Below are 16,429 nucleotides of genomic sequence, written 5' to 3'. Positions count from 1 at the left end.
ACACGTGGTGCACACTTTTTCATGGACCCGTAGTTCCGGATAGAAGGATAAAAGCAAACAAGTGGAAAGTCTCACCATGGCCAGCTTCTCCTGGCCACTCGGAGCTCCCCCGTCTCCTGGCAGGTGACAGGCGTGTCCTGGGCGTGTAGGAACAAGACACGCTCCAGCGCCAACCCATCTCTTAGCTTCACTTACCATTTCCATTCTGACGGATAATTTTTCCAGGGTTTCCTGTAAAAACAAAAAAGGAAAAGAAGAAGAACATTTAAAAGCTGGCTTTTTCGCATGCCAAGGGATTAACATTTTAAAGATTTTACTTATTTATTCTCAGAGAGAGGGGAAGAAAGGGGGAAAGAGCCGGAGAGAAACATCAATGTGTGGTTGCTTCTCGTGTGCCCCCTCCTGGGGACCTGGCCCACAACCCAGGCATGTGCCCTGACTGGGAATCAAATCGGTGACCGTTTGGTTCACAGGCGGGGGCTCAGTCCACTGAGCCACACCAGCCGGGCCGGGATTAGCACTCAGGTAAATGTCCTGTGTGCAGAGGAGTGAGCGCAAGTCCAGTATCTTGGCAGTGAAAAACAATGGGACCAACCACTGCCTGGAGGTAAGTCAATACGATCACTTGGCAACTGCACTTGAGTTTCCTAATTACAAAACACGACATGTGATCTCCTTCGGCTCTCAGAGGAAGCCAGCACCGGAGGTTTATCGCCGAGAAGTGGCCTGGGCCATTTAGCACCACCTGGAAGTAGCAGAATGCAGATTTGAGCCTAGACTTCCAGATGCAAAGCTCACGGTCTTTCTGGTTTAGTAATCGCATTACTCATTAGTAACCTTCGGGAGCTGTGTTAAGGGCTGTTAGCCCCCCAGCACAACACATCCCCCCTCATGCGCCCCTCCAAGCCCCTGAGGGAGTGAACGTATTGGGTTAAGGCCCTTTCTATGGGGAACCCTGCCATTACAGGGCTGGAGGTAGCCTGCCCTTCCTCTAACACAACAATTAACATCACATGGTGGTTCATTTTTTGTCATGCAGGTTGGGGGGGCTGTCCTATGCACTGGAGAAGGTTTAGTGGTGTCCTTAAATGCCAGGAGCACCCTCTGATTATGACAAACAAAAGCCATGTTCAGGCGCCGCAAACGTCCCACTGGGAGTGCTCTTGCCCCGTTTGAAACCCACCTGCTCCCACCTGCGACCACAGGTCTGCTCTGTCTGGCCATCACCCAGCACCGGAGATTTCGGGGCCCTGAGGCCTGGAGGTAGGAGATTAAAACCTGGAGTTTAAAAGAATGAGAAGGGAAATAAAAAGAATGAGAAGGAACTCAAGCTTCTAAAACGTGCAGGGAGCACACAGGGAACGTTGGTCTGTTCTAGAAAAACGCCACAGTGCTCAGAGGGAGCTTGACAGGTGGCGGGTTTAACGTGAACTTTCGGCCTGAAGTTTCAGGGTGGTTCCCGTCCCCTGACTGACTCCTGCCTCGGGGCCAGAAGGGCGGCGACAGGAGTGGAAGGGGCTGCAACCCCCGGAGCACGGCAGCCGACTCGGGGTGGGGGTCACGCACCCTCCCAGCCCTGTCCCCGGGGGCGGGGCCTGCGAGGTCGGAGGCCCAGGACACGCGGGCCCTTTGGGACTCGGGCTGCCTTTCCAGAAGGGCCTCCAGCGAGGGGTTAGTCTAGAGTTTTGGAGGCTCCTCCTCTTCCTCCCTTACTTCCCCCTCTTCTTCCTCTACTTTTAAAACATCCCTCCCATCATCCAACAAGCGCTGGTTCAGAGTGGTGGGGGTAGGATGGAGACCACTGTACTTGAACGACAATAAAAAAAATTAAAAAAATAACAAGTCCTCGTTCAAAATCTGGTTGGGTTTGAGAACAGCCCACGGTCACGTGGGGAGAAAACAGACAACACACTCACGAGCTGAGTGGCTTCGTGGTAGAGTGACCGTGTAATTCATCGCCCAGACTAGGACGCTTCCGGGAGTGACAGTGACGCTCCAGTGACTATGCTGCTGAGACGACAGGCGTCACCCAGAGCTGTCACCGGCTAGGTGAGACAGAGTGTCCCCCTACTCCTGCACGGCGATCCCATTGAGATGTGGCCGCCCCCCCCTCTGGGACAACACTGACAATGAGGTCAGACCGTCAACAAGGACAAGTGCTGTGCTCAGTGTGACCTGTGTGTTCTGGTTGGAAGGAAGCCCACAGTGACAGTGGTCTTCGTGTCACAGTCCCAAGCTGTGGATGCACAAGGACCAGGCTCAGCACAAGGTAAAATGGGACTCAGATCCGGCACCGTGACCTGGAACCCACGCGTTGCCCCATGGCGTTCCTCACCTGCCCTGCACGACGCTCTACCTGGGTCTCAGCCCCCGCCTCCCTGTTTGGGCCAGCCCTGCAGCCGTAGCCTCCTGTGAACTGAAGATGCACCTGTTCCAGGAACCGAGCGCATCCGGGCAGAGGCCGGCCGGCATGGGGCCGGCTCCGGCGAGCAGGATGCCGGGCTGGAAGGGGGGGCAGGGCTGCACGGACTCTGGGTCGGCCCTGAAACTCCATGTGAATGTTACAGATTCGTCACCCCCCCAACCCCTGCCCCCACGGGTGCTGCTGGGAGGGGACCCCACACAGAGGGAGGGCATCGCTGCGGGAATGAGTCCACTCATGCTGGAAAACCCGCCCAAACAGCAGACCTTTACATTGTTTATTTGTAAGTCCCTGAGGTTTTCTTCGTAATCCCCGAGTTAGCCTGCTCCGTGACTCCTTGCGACGCACGGCAGGGGAACTCCCTCATCGTCCGCACGCTTGCCTCCTGCCTTGCACCTTGAGTCTGTCACCGCTGTGTAACCCCCCTTGGCATTTAAATAGCTAATCTGCTGCTGGCGGCCCGGTCACAGTGTGCAAATCTCCAAGTGGCTCCTCGGTGACCTTCACAGTTCCATGTATTTGGTACTGCCACCACCCGAACCGACCTGGCCTCTGCTAATGATTAAAGGCGGTCACTGAAGTAGTCGCCCAAGTCTGCAGATAAGAATTTCCGTGAGCGCCTCCGGGCCCTGTGACATTCGCTTGTCCCCCAGCGTATAAACCCAGCTGAGAAACACGTCCTCGAACACTGGCTCGGGCTGAGCCGCAGGCGGGTGAAAGCATGCGTGTACTCACTCACTCTCTCACTCAGCACACTTCTGCTGGCCGCCTCCCCTGCGCCCCGCACTGCTCCAGGCGGCGGCAAACAACACGGACGCTTTGTCACAGAGAGAGAACTGCTGCTTGCGGGGAACGTGAGGCCGGAGAGGGTGCCGCAGGGCAGGGCTGTGTTTCACCACTCGGTGTTCATCCGCGTTCACTGCCGCGTCATTCACAGCACGGAAGACGCCGAGACGGCCTCCGTGCCCTGGGAAGGGCGAATGGAGAAGGGAAATGTCAAATTCACAGTCCATCATGTAGATGATCTTTTATCGTCTCTTTGTAGCAACTGTTATTTTTTTCTTCCCTAGTGTGGGCTTTGAGCCCACAATCATTGTAAAACATTCCATTTTGTTGGATTACAGGGAATCCAAAAAAAATGTGCAGAATTATATAAAAATTAAAACTTTCTCCTGGCTGGCGTAGCTCAGTGGATCGAGTGCGGGCTGTGAACCAAAGTGCCGCAGGTTCGATTCCCAGCCAGGGTACATGCCTGGGTTGCAGGCCATAACCCCCAGCAACTGCACATTGATGTTTCTTTCTCTCTCTATCTCCCTCCCTTCCCTCTCTAAAAATAAATAAATAAAATCTTAAAAACAAAACAAAACAACTTTCTTCCTCAGACTGTCTTTGAAAAGCGAAAGACTCCCCTTTCCCGCTCCAGGGGGAGCGCTGCGGCTCCGAGGGCCGCGTCAGCCCGGGTCCGAGGGTCCCCGCGGGGTAAAAGGGTGAACCCACCTGGGCAGGCGCCCTGCGGCCTCTCCCGGTTCCTCCAGGGTTCACCCCCTCCCTCTTGGGCACCCAGGCAGGACGCGGGGTTCTGCAGCTGGGGACCAGTGGAGAAGCTTAGCTCCTGGCTCCGGGCAAAGTGGGGGTTGGGTATCTGGGTGCGGGGTGTGTTTGCGGAGAGTGGTTTAAATGCCTCTGGAAACACCAGAGCGGCCAGGAGAACCAGGATTTTTTTTTTTTTTCCCCATTGAAATCCACAAGGCCCATGAGAAAGGCTGCCATTGGTCAGGCGCCCAGGTCACTCAAGCGGGGCGGGGGGCGGGGGGAGAGGTGGGGAAGCAAACCCCGCCCAGGCCCGGGAGGATGGAGTTAGCACCAAGGACTTCTGGTCAGCCCCGGGACGGCGGGCCAGGCACTGGACGGTGCAGCAGCAAAGCTGCCCGCGCACCCAGGGAGCCGCAGCGGGAATTGGGGTCCGGGTGGGAAGCAGACGCGGAACCGGGGAGAAGCGGTAGCGTAGGGGGAGAGTCCGGAGAGCTGAAACCGAGGGGAGGGGGCGCAGTGTCTGGGACTGAGCGGATTTCGCCCCGCGCGTCCAGCGCGCCGTCCCGGAGCCACCAATCCCGGAGCGTCCTCTCCGAGGGGGAGCAGTGGCTCTCGGCCCTGCGGCCCTCGCCACCTGCTCTCGGCAGCCTCAAGGAAGGGTCTTCGGCCAAGGACAGGAACCTGCGGCCATGGCCGAGGCCACAGAGCCAGACCGGGGCGCCGCGGGTCCCCAGGAGCCGCTGGAGGGCCCAGCGGTTCTGGCCGAGACACCAGGCGAGCCAGGGGCCGCGGACCCGGAGGCGAAGGGGGAGGACGCGATCGAGGATCCCACGGGGACGCGGGGGGACGAAAGGGCGGGCGCAGCCGCGACGGCCGCGCTGAAGGAGGGAGAAGACGCGGGGCCAGACGGGGGGCGCGGGGGCGAGCTGGAGCCCAGCGCCTGCAGTGAGCCTGGGGGCGAGACGCCGGGCGCGAGCGGAGCGCAGGGTGAGGCGGAGGCCCCGGAGGGCGACAGCGCCCCCCAGGGAGGGGAGGAGGCGAGCCCCAGGCGCGACTCGCGGAGCGGGGCCCTGGGAGAGGCTCAGGGGGAGCCCGGGGAGCCCGCGGTCCCCAAGGCAGAGGAGGAGGCGGGGCGCGGGCCGGAGGAACCGGGAAGCAGCGCGCCCGCGCCCGGGGCCAGCGAGGACCCCGAGGGGCCGCCGGGGGCCTGCATGGAGGCGGAGGGGCTGGCGGGAGGGGCGCCCGGGGCCGAAGGGGAGCCCGGGGACCTAGGGGGCAGCAGCCCTCAGCCTCACGCAGAGCCGATGGAGGCTGCGGTGGCGGAGAGCGGGGGCTGCAGCCGCGGGGAGCTCGCAGGGCGGCTTCAGGGTGCAGAGGTGGGAGCTGTGGAGGAGCCTGGGGCCTCGGGGATGGAGAAACCCGAGGAAGCGGCCCCCGGGGACTCGAGGGCAGACGCCGGCGGGGACGGGGACCCAGAGGGCCCCCAGGAGGAGGAGGAGGAGGAGGGCCCAGAGAAGGAGAAGCGGGAGCGCAGCCCAGAGGGGCCAGGCCAGGAGGGTCCCCCTGACGGCAGCGCGGCCGGAGAGGCGGTGGCGCAGACCCGGGAGACCGGGGCTGCGGAGCTGAGCAACCACCTGGCGGAGGAGGACAGCGCCGAGGGCTCGGACGGGGCCGCGGGCGAGAACGGCCGCGGGGAGGACAGCGAGGCCTCGGAGGAGGGGGTCCACGGCCAGGACCACGACATCACGCTCTTCGTGAAGGTAAATCTCGCTGTGTCCGATGGTGAGACGTCCCCTCCCGTCCTTAGCTAGCGCTGGTCTTTTCTGGTCGCAGAGGGACGGATCGAGAGGCCGGACCTAGGCGTCCTGACGGTCACCCGGCGCTGTCAGCCCCGGAGGGAGGCGGGGCAGCCTGGGTCTCGCGGACAGGAGCAGGAGAAGCGGTTGGGGGAGGAACTGCTTGTCTGGAAGCAGAGGCTGGGGCGGGGGTGGTGGGAAGTCAGGGTGCCGCTGGCCTCCCCACTGTCCTTTGTCCTGAAAACCCCACTGGCCCTTTTGGTCAAGAAGTGATGAAAGAATTCACGTAAAAAAGCCACACGCCCCTTGGATGCACAGAACACGCTCTGCCCGAGGAAGCTCCGACACTGGGCGCGGAACAGTGGTCTCGGGGGGGTGGTGATGGGAGACGCACCTGGACTCACACCCCCCAGAGGCCCCGAGCCTCCGGCCAGGGCTGTCAGCTCCGAGGAGGTGTGTCCCATTTGGGTGGAGCAGATACAGCATGTTTGGGGAGGAAAGTAGAATCTCATTTAAATTATACTATCTATGGGGCATTTTCACGTCTGGTTTGGAAGAAGGGTGCTGGTGACTTCCCCAGCACCTGTCCCTGGGGTCACCCTTTCAGCCGCACGTCAGATGGGGCGGGAGCGAGGGTTCTGTGGAACGGTCTGTGAGAGACTGACTGGGGGCGCCGCGAGTTCAAACAAGCGCTGTTCCAAGGCATCGCGGGCGGGGGAGGAGGTCCCCTGCAGCTCACACGGGGATCTTTGTTCCGACGGCCCTCCGTGCAAAGCCGTTGGGCCGGCCTGAGAAAGCGGCAGGTATGTAATAAGGTCAAGAATGTGCATTGCACGGTGAGTCATAATCCTTCCAAAAGACTGCAGGCTTAGAAAAGCCAGCTAAAGTGTAAGCAAATTCTAATAATAAAAAAAAAAACAGAAAGAAACGTTCCCAAAGTGATTAACTGTAGAATTTCAGCAAGTGCGTGCGTGGTGAGGGTGTTAGCTGCTGTGCCAAGCCCTTTCTGAGACCCCGGCACAGCGGAAGATTCAGCTTGGGGACAGGACCTGAGGACACAACCCCCAGGGCAGCCCCGAGGAGCCGGAGGCCCGCAGGGTGGTCCGGGGAGGGGGAGGCTGGATCAGGGCGCCGCGGTGGGCGCCCGCACCTGCCGCTCGGTGGAGGACATTGTGGTTGCTCTCGGTGCCTGGAGGCAGGGCTGCGCGATTCCAGCCTCTTGGTACCATTTGAAACGCAGGAACTGCTTCCTGCCCAGTGTTCCTGCTCCGCTTCTTGGTCCTCTCCAACCTAGTCCCTTGGTGGTATGGATAGTGGCCTGGGGAAAAAGGATTGGGTTGTTTTGTTTCTTAGTGTTCAGGTCTTCAGCTGTTTCTTGCAGAATTTCGGATAAACCCACACTCCTCAGCCAGGCCACAAGGCCCTTCCTGAGGTACTTCCTGCCTCCTGGGCATCGCCTGGGCGTCCCCGCCCTGGGTCCCCCGTGCACCCCTGTGCCAGCTGTATTGAACCACTGGCTGTCCTTTGAGAGGACACATTTTTCCAGCCTTGAGGTTCTGACTGCCCCACACCCTCTTATCTGTGTGTCCGAGACTGGGAGCGGGCATCGGCCCCTCTGGGAAGGTGTTTCCACCCCACTGTGGGTTGGGTGTCCTCCGCTGGAGCCCCCCTCCCACCCGACACCACCCCTGCGCGCTCTGTCTCCTCCCTGGACTGTGCGGGCGCATCTCCCGGCTCCGGAGTAGAGCCCGGTCCAGGCCACGGGGGAGGTGTGGGTGGGAGGGCGCCTGCGCGGGGCGGGGTGGACTGGGGTCCCCAACAGCACAGACCTCAGAGCGAGAGGGTGTCCCGGATCACATCCTGGCTCTGCGACTTGCTTGCTGTGTGACCTTGGGCACGTTACTTAACCTTTCTGTGCCTTTGTGGCTTATGGAGACAATGGGGGCTCCACTAGTACCAACCCAGTGAGGCTGGTGTGGGGACTCAAGAATTAAATACGGGAGTCAGGGTCGTGCGTGGCTTGAAAGAAGCGTGGTGTCAGCGGGATTCTTACTGTTACGTCTGCTAGCTCTCACTCTGCTTTTACCCACAAACAGTCCCCTTCCTCTTTCATCCCTGCCTTTTTTTTTTTTTAAGGGAAAATCCCCCTAGCCACCTCCTTAGCTCGATTCCCTGGGGAGAAGAATGTGAGGAAAGGCAAAAAGAAGTTGTTTTCTTGGGTCCTGCCTGGGAGCAGGCTGCGCTGGCAGAGGCAGGGGCCGGTTGCGGGCAGCTCACCAAACAGTGGGATCGACTTCCAAGCCGCCGCGGCCTGATCCGGCTTCTGAGGGTCACCTAAGATGTGCCTCCTAGAGCGGTGGAGGCCTCTTGCTTTCTCCTTATCCTACAGATCGTTCCCTTTAAAAACAAAGCAAAAGGCCCAGAGGAAAAAAACAACAAAACAAAACAAGCAAAAACCCATTAGACTGTTGGACCTTTTGAGTGCATAGCACTTCATCTGAAGTCCGTACATCAGTTCCGAATAGGACTTCTCTGCCAGCGTCAACCTCTTCTAGGTCCCTCCTTTGGGCTCCCCTTTATTGGCACTCCATTCCGCAGTGGCCCTCTGGCCTCCTGGGGGTCGTCGGCAGGTCCAGGCAGGCACGTCGTGGTGAGTCTGCTCCGCCACCGCTGGCGTGTGGCACTCACGGAACAGCGGTTCCCTGGGGAGAGCGGCGCAGCCTCCGGGCGACAGCCCGGTGAACACAGCTGGAGACCAATCAGCCCACACCCCAGTGTGAACTTTCCACGTGCACATTTCTTCCTCTTATTAAACATGAATGTCACGGTTCCACACACACCAGCAAGTCATGACGCAGGACCCGGCGCTATGTAATAACAACATCGGCTTCTAGCTTTCGCCACCTGTGGCTGGGGTTCCCCGTCTCAGTGAGGGCCACCATCTTACTGGTATCCGAGGAAGTGTACGAGGCTGTGTCCTTGGATGTGAAAGAACCAGGGGTGTGTGGGGCAGGCCGAGCAAGCACCCTCGAATTGTTGTCTGGCGAGCCACTTGCTGATCGTGCTCATTTTTAGTTTTGTCTTCTCAAAGAAGTGTTGACCTGTCGTCAGATTATAGGGTGACCTTGCAGTACATTCAACGAGAAAGATTCTTTTCTTCCGCACTCCTAACAACAAGGGTCAACAATGGAACAGCACGTCAATGTAACAGGACTCGGGACAGAACGCTCACCACACAGGATGAAGCGGGGCCTTTGGGAGCGCCGGGGATTTGGTCACTAAGGAAGTCTCACTTACAGGTGTGGCTCTCCTAATCCAGGGGTGGCCTGTCCTTGGGGGCGGGGTCCAGGGGTGGGATGGTCTGAGCTACAGGTTTCCTGGAGAATTTCTCATGACTTAACCCACACTGCCCCCCACCCCGCGCCCCGTGATCAGTGAATAATCCTGGGCCAGGGTCTAAGAACCTCCCCGATTCTGCTTTGGACAGCGTGCACTTAACTGTTATTAACACAGAGCTGCCAGCCGCTGACTCGGAAACTGGCTGTCACATGGGTTCGTCAGAGAGGTGAGGCTGAGCATGGGATGACGAAAAGTCAAGGAAGACATGGCCTTTGACTGTTTGTCACCTAGAAATGCCTTCCCCAATCGGTCATCAATCAAGCCATCCGAGCTTTGTCACACCACCCAACCGGTGGCAGGATGGGAGTGGCTCAGGGACCTGCTGGGACCGGCGTCTGCGTGACCCCTGGTAGACCAGTTGGCCGAGGTTCTCTGCGCTTGTTTCCCTGGGAGAGGGCATGCTGAGACCTGTCCTGTGGGCCTCGGTCTCTCAGGAGCTTGGGAGGGGTGTTACTTTCATAACAACTTGTGGACTTTGTATTCTGAAGGGAAATGAGTAAAAAGGCACTTCTGTGACTCTAATTCTCCCCTGAAAATGGTGTTTTTTGTCACTGGCTTTCTGAGTGTCTTGTACGACTTGCGTACAATGACGTGTGTGGAATTTGTAGAGGGCGGGTTAGGGCGGACGCTGAGGTGCACACATGAGGTGCATGAGCACTGGGCAAGAGCCCTGTGGCGTCCTCGCTGCCCGGCACGGCAGCAGGCGTGGTGGGCTGCCAGTCAGCTCTTTCTGGTGGTCGCTGGGTCACGGTGACTCAGCCAGGGAGGGGCTGGACACAAGACCCGCCCCCCTGGTGTCCTGGTCCAGTGTCCCCTTGTGAAAGGCGAGAGCCACGCTCCTCCATGAGGACACCCGGGCAGCAGCCTGCAGACGCTGGAGCCCACGGGGCTGCGGGGACTTGCAGCCCCTCCTGCCGTGTCCCCATGGGGGCCGAGGGGTCACGTGCTCTGGGCGGGAGGGGGTAGCTGCAGTGCAAGCCCCGCCTCCTCCTCCTCCTGCCGGCGGGTCCTCTTTCTCCCCTGGCTTCCCCGTGGCCCATCTTCCCCACGGGGCCCCTCAGACACCCCACCTGCTCGAGCATCAGAAGGAATCTTCAGGAACGCCACCCTGGGCCCGCTGAGCATGTCAGTTTACCCTCCTGTTTCAGACACGTCGGCGAACGAGACCTAGAACTTGAGGGAACGTGTAACGTCCACAGCTCTGATCCTCGCGTTTGGTTCAGGCGGATCCGAGTGCTAGAGGCTGATCCGTTTCCTCGGCGCACGCGGGATTATCACGTCCTGCAGGTCAGGCACCGTGTGTGGGGCTGGGGACACGGGCCCGAGCCAGACTGGCAGGGGCGCCGGCCCTCACGGAGCTCGCCATCCAGCACACAGGACAGAGACGGGGCCTCGCGTTGTTCGGAGGGGCCGAGAGCTGTGGTGGCAGGGACCACGCAGGCTGCTCACCGTTGCTGTCCTGCCCCCAGGCCCCAGGCCCCAGCACAGGGTGTGGCACAGAACCGGCGCCCCGTTAGTGCTGAGAGGAAGGGAAAGTGGGAGCCGGGGGAGTGGGCGGGGGGTGGCTGTCAGAGCGCGGGGTGCAGTGCAGTCACGAAATAGGAATTGACTAACTGTGCCGGGGACACACAGAGAGCGGGACCCTTTGCTCAGCCTTGCTGTAAATTCTCCAGGAGTCTCTGTACACCAGGCTGGCTTTGCTCCGGCCATTCTCCGAGCTTCTGTGACATGCAGCAAAGACCGGCGTCCTCTGGGGCCTGGGGCGGCAGACGTTTGACTCTGCTAAGCCTCGCCTCATCCATCGTTAATTTTCTCAGCTCTCTTTCGGACCCAGCGGTCATTCACACCCGGGGCTCCCGGCCTGGGCTCCCGGCCTGGGCGCAGCTGCTTCCCCGGCTTTCCCCAGCTGGCTGCGTCCGTCCACGAGGGGAGAACGGATGCCCCTCGTCGTTTCTTTCGTGTCTATTTCGTGTGCGTGAGATCGAGCGTGCCTTTGCCCGTAAACATCCAAACGCTGCTGGTCCCTATGTTTCTGTGAGCTGGCTGCTACGTGTCCTTTGCCCACTTTTCAAATCGCCATTTAGTCTTACTCTTCCTGGTTTTCATATCGAGAAACGTAAACCTTTGCGGGTGATGTGAGTTTTGGGGGTTTTTATGGGACTGCTCTCTTTGTACTGCAGTAATTTATCCCTTTGGTCTTAGCAACTTCTTGGAATGCATTCATGGGGAAACAGGGTGTACGCTGTGATACTCTCAGAAACGTCACCTGCACTTACTGGAATCTTGAAATGCTGTTTTGCTTTATATTCTATGCCTTTTGTCCTGAGGGGGTATGTTTTTCAAGTCTTGCATTTCTCCCTTTCTATTTTTCATCCACACCTGAGGACATTTTTTCCCCATTGCTCTAGAGAGAGGGGAAGGGAGAGAGAGAAACATCGATGTGAGAGAGAAACGTAGATTGGTTGTTTCTCGTACATCGCTGGGCGGGGGATCGAACCTGCAACCTAGGTACGTGCCCTGACCGGGAATCAAACCTGCAATCTCTCAGTTACAGGACAATGCTCCCCACCATTGAGCCACCCCAGCCAGGGCTCTCCCTTTCTTTCAGTGAGCAGGTTACATTTTATCAAGCACATAGCCCTTCGGGATCAAATTCTCTTTTCACCCCGTAAGAATTCCTATTCAAGATAAAGTTCACAGCTCCATCTTTGATCTTGTCTGGCCACCTATCGGACGAACTTGATTCCCACAAACACAGACCCCCGTGGCGAGGACCCGCCTGTGATGAGTGGGTCATGGTACTGTCTGTGAGGGTGTGACTCCCAGACAGGCGTGTCTGTGCTCACGGCTGTAGCGGGAATGTCGGCAAACCCCGTGTGCAGGGTCCGGGTGGGGGGGACACGGAACCTTGTGGTCAGTGACCGAGGGGCGGAACCGAGAGACGTGAGCGTCGGAGATCCTTCGGGACGGTGGTTCTGGACCTTCTGAGGGGGCAGCTCTGTGCAGAAACACAGGTCGCGTTGACACACGCGTGTCCCTCTTCAGTCTGCAGGGGCGCGTCCACGAGGTGCCCTGTAGGTGCCCGCGAGGAAACAGCAGACTAAACCTCCTGCAGTTCTGGGCTTTTACCGGGTTGGTGGACTCTGCCCCCAACTCGCTCTTTCTCCTCCCTCTGCCTCGGCCGCCCACACGGCACAGGCCGAGTCTTGGGCTGTGCGGAGAAGTGGGGGCTGCGGTTCCGTCCCCCGTATCACCGAGTTAGTATTTGGGACCCAAGAGACTATTTAAAGCAAATACTTGTCGATGACCTGCCGAGTGTCGCACCATGTGCTTGGGGCTGGGGTTACAACAGCTGCCAACGGCGATGAAGGCGGCTTTCCCGGGACCTGCGCCCGCGAACGACCCAGAAGGAAACCGTGCAGATGCCGCTCAGGAGGCAGTCGCCCTCGAGTAAATGCCTTGGGAGGGCGGCGTGGCTGGAGGGCAGTGGCAGCCGGGAGGTGACCACCGAGGTTTGGCCTCTGGCTCTGTGAGCGCGGGCTCCGCCCTCCGCTGCGCCCCCGTCTCTCTGGAAGGTTCTGCCGTGCGCACAAGGGACGGACAATGACTGAAGTCGGGGTGCAGGCGTCGCTGCTGGAGCAGGCGGGAGGCGTTGGGGGGTCCGGTGTCATGGCACTCGTTTTGCAGAATGTAACTCCTGTAACCCCCTGAGCTCTCTCCGTCCGAGCCAGCGCGGCACCCCCTGCCAGCCCCGGCTTCGGCCTGAGCACAGTCCTGCAGCGTGTGTTCAAGTCCCGGCCTGGGGAGCACGGAGCTCGCCTCTCCGCTTCTGCGGCAGGAGAGAGACTATGGCAGGGAGGTTGGTGCCGACCAGCGTGGGGGAGGGTGACGAAGGTCACTCTGTGGTGGCCAGCTGGTGGATGGGCTGGTCTGAGGGGCCCAGGGTGGGGTCTGGGTGGGATGTCGGGGGGGCTGGGTTCAGCTGGGACTGTTGACTGGGGCACCTTCAGGTGGCCCCTGCGGCGTGGTGGCCTTGATGGGCGGGGACCAGGCAGACACCGCACAACCCCGGGGAGGAAGACAGCTCACTCCCGCCCGATTCGGGGGAACTGGCCCACTTCTCCCCGGGCCCGGTGTCGGAGGGGATGCGGCCACGCCTGCGCCGCACACTGTGTGATTTCAGGGGCTGCCAGAACGCTCCGGTCGTTTACTGATAGGCCCAGTTCTTTACGAGCTGGAACTGGTTTAAGAAAAGTTTAGCAGCATCTAAAAGCAATGGAGTGTTTTCAAAAATATATATTCAGTGACGGGCGGAGCAGGGTGTCGGCAGCACCGACCACCGGTGCCGACCCCAAAGACACGAAGTCGCCCCCAGGCACGTGACTCCAGCCACGGGCCGGGGGCCGACCTGGCTGCCCCACACGCCCTTGGGCGGTCACTTGTCCGCCCTCCCTGAGAGGCAGGAGACGGACCGGTGAGGTGGTGCCCGCCGCGCGGCGCCCCTCGTCTCCGAGTGTGCGAGTGCCCAGCCGTCCTCGAGGCCGGACCCCTCCGTGTGCCCGTGCGGGGCTGCTGGGTGAGGAGGGGGCCTGGGCCCGGTCTCTCTGAGGCTTTTTGTCTGTAGTTTCCAGCCTTCCGGGGTCGGGGTGGGGGCGGCTAGGATGCTGCGGTCCAGTAGGAAGACCCTCGTTAGGTGCCCGCGGCAGCTCCCCCAAAGCTGGGGCCCACTTTTAGCCGCAGTGGGGTGGGGGACACAGGCTCAGGGTGGGGGACGTCTTTGCTGCCTTGGTGGGGGTCCACGGCGTACCGATGGGGCTCCCGATGGGGCTCCCGGGACAACTGCCACTCCTCGTGCACACGCCCGGAGCAGACCGCTGCCGCCAGGAGCTGGAGGCCACTCAGGGTCTCGGAGTTACGGGTCTGGAATCCGGGAATACCGGGCTTTCTCCCTAAGGGAGGAAAATTAATACCCTTCTGGTGCCTTCAGTGGCAGGGTCTCCGAGGCGGCGAGCTCAAAGACTCTTGGGAAGGCGTAATCTCTCCCCAGCTTTGTTCTCTTTGTCTGAGCTCCAGGCCGCTGCCCTGGGCTCTGCTCACAGGAGCGGCCAGACCGGGCGAAGTCCTGGGCCGCCCTCAGTGCCTCTTTGTGTCCTTGAACTCTCCGAGCAGAGAGAGTCCAGCGCTCAGGAGACCCTAAGAGCTGTGAACGCATCAGACTCGGAGGGGGGCGCCGCAACCCACGGCGGCGATTCTTTGTGCCGTAAGCGGCAGTGACGCAGCAACATGGAACTGCTGGTGCCGGGAGACCGGGGCGTGTGACAGATGCGCCGTGCGGCCCATCGCTGAGTGCGTGTGTGCAGTATGTATATATACACGTGTACTGTATGTGTATGTGCATACATGTGCATGTGTGTATGCAGTATTGTATGTATGTACACATTATATACACTGTGTGTATAACACACATGCTGTATGTATATGTGCATACATGTGCATGTGTGTATGTGGTATGGTATGATATGTACACATTATATACACTGTGTGTATAACACATGCTGTATGTATATACACATCATATGCATGTGTGTATGTAGTATGGTATGTATGTACCCATTATATATAATGTGTGTATACACACACACACACACACACCATTGCTTCTAGACACTGCTGACGTTTTCTCCGGTGAGTAAAGAACAGATTCCATCGATAAATGATCAGAGCATTTTGGCACAAACGTAAGGCAGTGTGTGGCTTTGAGACGGCTGCGGACGCTTTGCCACCCCTCACGGAGGAGCGGGCCGGGCTCTCCCCCTGCCCCGGCCCCGACCGGCTGACCGCGTGGGGCGGGCCGGACCCGGTGGGGACGCAGCTGCGCTTTTCCCCCTTCCGCGCTGTGCGGCGTCTGTCTGGTCCCCTGGCCGCCTTTTAAAGAAACCTGAACAATGTCTGGGTTGCAGTTGACGAGCAATATCACGCTAGTTTCAGCCGTATGACGTGGTTATTGGGCATCTGCGTAACTTAGGAAACGGTCGTCCTGACGAGTTCAGTGCCCACCTGACTCCCTCCGCAGTCGTCACAGTGGGACTGACCACGTCCCCTGTGCTGGGCTCTGCGTCCCTGAGGCTGTTTTTGTGACGGACAGTTTATGCTTCTCAACCCCTTCACCTTCTTCACCCAGCGGCCCAGTCCCCTTCCATCCCCCTGCCGGTCCAAGGCCACCACGCCGCAGGGGCCACCTGAAGGTGCCCCGGTCGACAGTCCCAGCTGAGCCCAGCCCCCCCCGACATCCCACCCAGACCCCGCCCTGGGCCCCTCAGACCAGCCCGTCCACCAGCTGGCCACCACAGAGTGACCTTTGTCACCCTCCCCCACGCTGGTCAGCGCCTACCTCCCTGCCATAGTCTCTCTCCTGCCGCGGAAGCGGAGAGGCGAGCAGGGCGCTCCCCAGGCTGGGACTTGAACACATGCTGCAGGACTGTGCTCAGGCCAAAGCCGGGGCTCGGGGGGGGGGGCTGCGCTGGCTCGGACGGAGAGAGCTCAGGGGGTTACAGGAGTTACATTCTGCAAAACGAGTGCCGTGACACCGGCCCCCCCAACGCCTCCCGCCTGCTCCAGCAGCCCTGCTCGTTTGCTGCCGTCATTCACGTAGCCGAGGATTGTGCGGCGTCCCCCAGAGAGAAGGGGGCGTGGCAGAGGGCAGAGCCCGCCCTCAGAGATGCCGTGCGGAGCCGACGGTCAGCTGGCCAAGCCTCCTGCAGCCCCCGACTCCCAGGATCATGAGCTGAGACGAAACCGGCACGCTGGGCTGCCGCCTTCGGGGCGGGGTGTTCTGAGGGTCAGGGTGTTCTGAGGCAATAGGTAAGTGGGGCACATGGTTCCTGTCTCTTTTAAGCTGTGAAATCCGGGTCAGCGAAAGGACAGGGTCAAGGTCAGAGGGTCAAGGTCAGAGGCAGGGAGTTGTTTGCAGGAGTTCAAAGGCAGGACCCAGGGCGGGCAGAAGGAGCACTCCCTGTGGCCAGGCCTGGGGCTCGGTGCTGGCGCACCCCTGCCCCCACCAGTCCCTGCCGGAACCTTCCCAGTCACCCAGGAACACAGACCCCCCGGGGCCTAGGAAAACAGGCTGCGTCATTAAGCGGGCTTTCCAGAACAAGACGGCCCTTTGTTGTGATAATTCCTCGTGAGAATTTCACAAGGAAATGCGCGGTTCATCTCTGTGTAAAAGCTCCAGTTGGTGTCAGGCCATATTATTAAACGAGGATTAAAAATAGCCCCGGAG

General features: G+C 59.8%; 1 protein-coding gene and 1 long non-coding RNA gene across 2 annotated transcripts in view; one reads left to right on the top strand and one right to left on the bottom strand.

Moving 5' to 3' along the window:
- Positions 1-53: 53 nt before the first annotated feature.
- On the bottom strand, positions 54-4,054 carry LOC123828059. Its single transcript, XR_006787411.1, has 4 exons — positions 3,920-4,054; positions 3,162-3,389; positions 1,184-1,278; positions 54-231 (listed from the first exon to the last, which is right to left on the bottom strand). It is a non-coding gene; the product is annotated as an uncharacterized LOC123828059 (long non-coding RNA).
- A 233-nt stretch (positions 4,055-4,287) lies between these two features.
- The window catches only part of CLIC6 (chloride intracellular channel 6), a 37,287-nt gene continuing 25,145 nt past the window's right edge, over positions 4,288-16,429 (top strand). The window contains exon 1 of the mRNA XM_045852745.1: positions 4,288-5,715. Within this exon, the coding sequence (XP_045708701.1) occupies positions 4,645-5,715 (1,071 nt within the window). The 5' untranslated portion in view covers positions 4,288-4,644. The remainder of the gene's footprint in view (positions 5,716-16,429) is intronic.

Source organism: Phyllostomus hastatus, unplaced genomic scaffold, assembly GCF_019186645.2.
Source record: "Phyllostomus hastatus isolate PE091 unplaced genomic scaffold, TTU_PhHast_1.1 phas_contig_948, whole genome shotgun sequence".
NCBI lineage: Eukaryota > Metazoa > Chordata > Mammalia > Chiroptera > Phyllostomidae > Phyllostomus > Phyllostomus hastatus.
The sequence above is the reverse complement of the archived record's forward strand: the minus strand, read 5'-3'. Positions and strand labels throughout refer to the sequence as shown.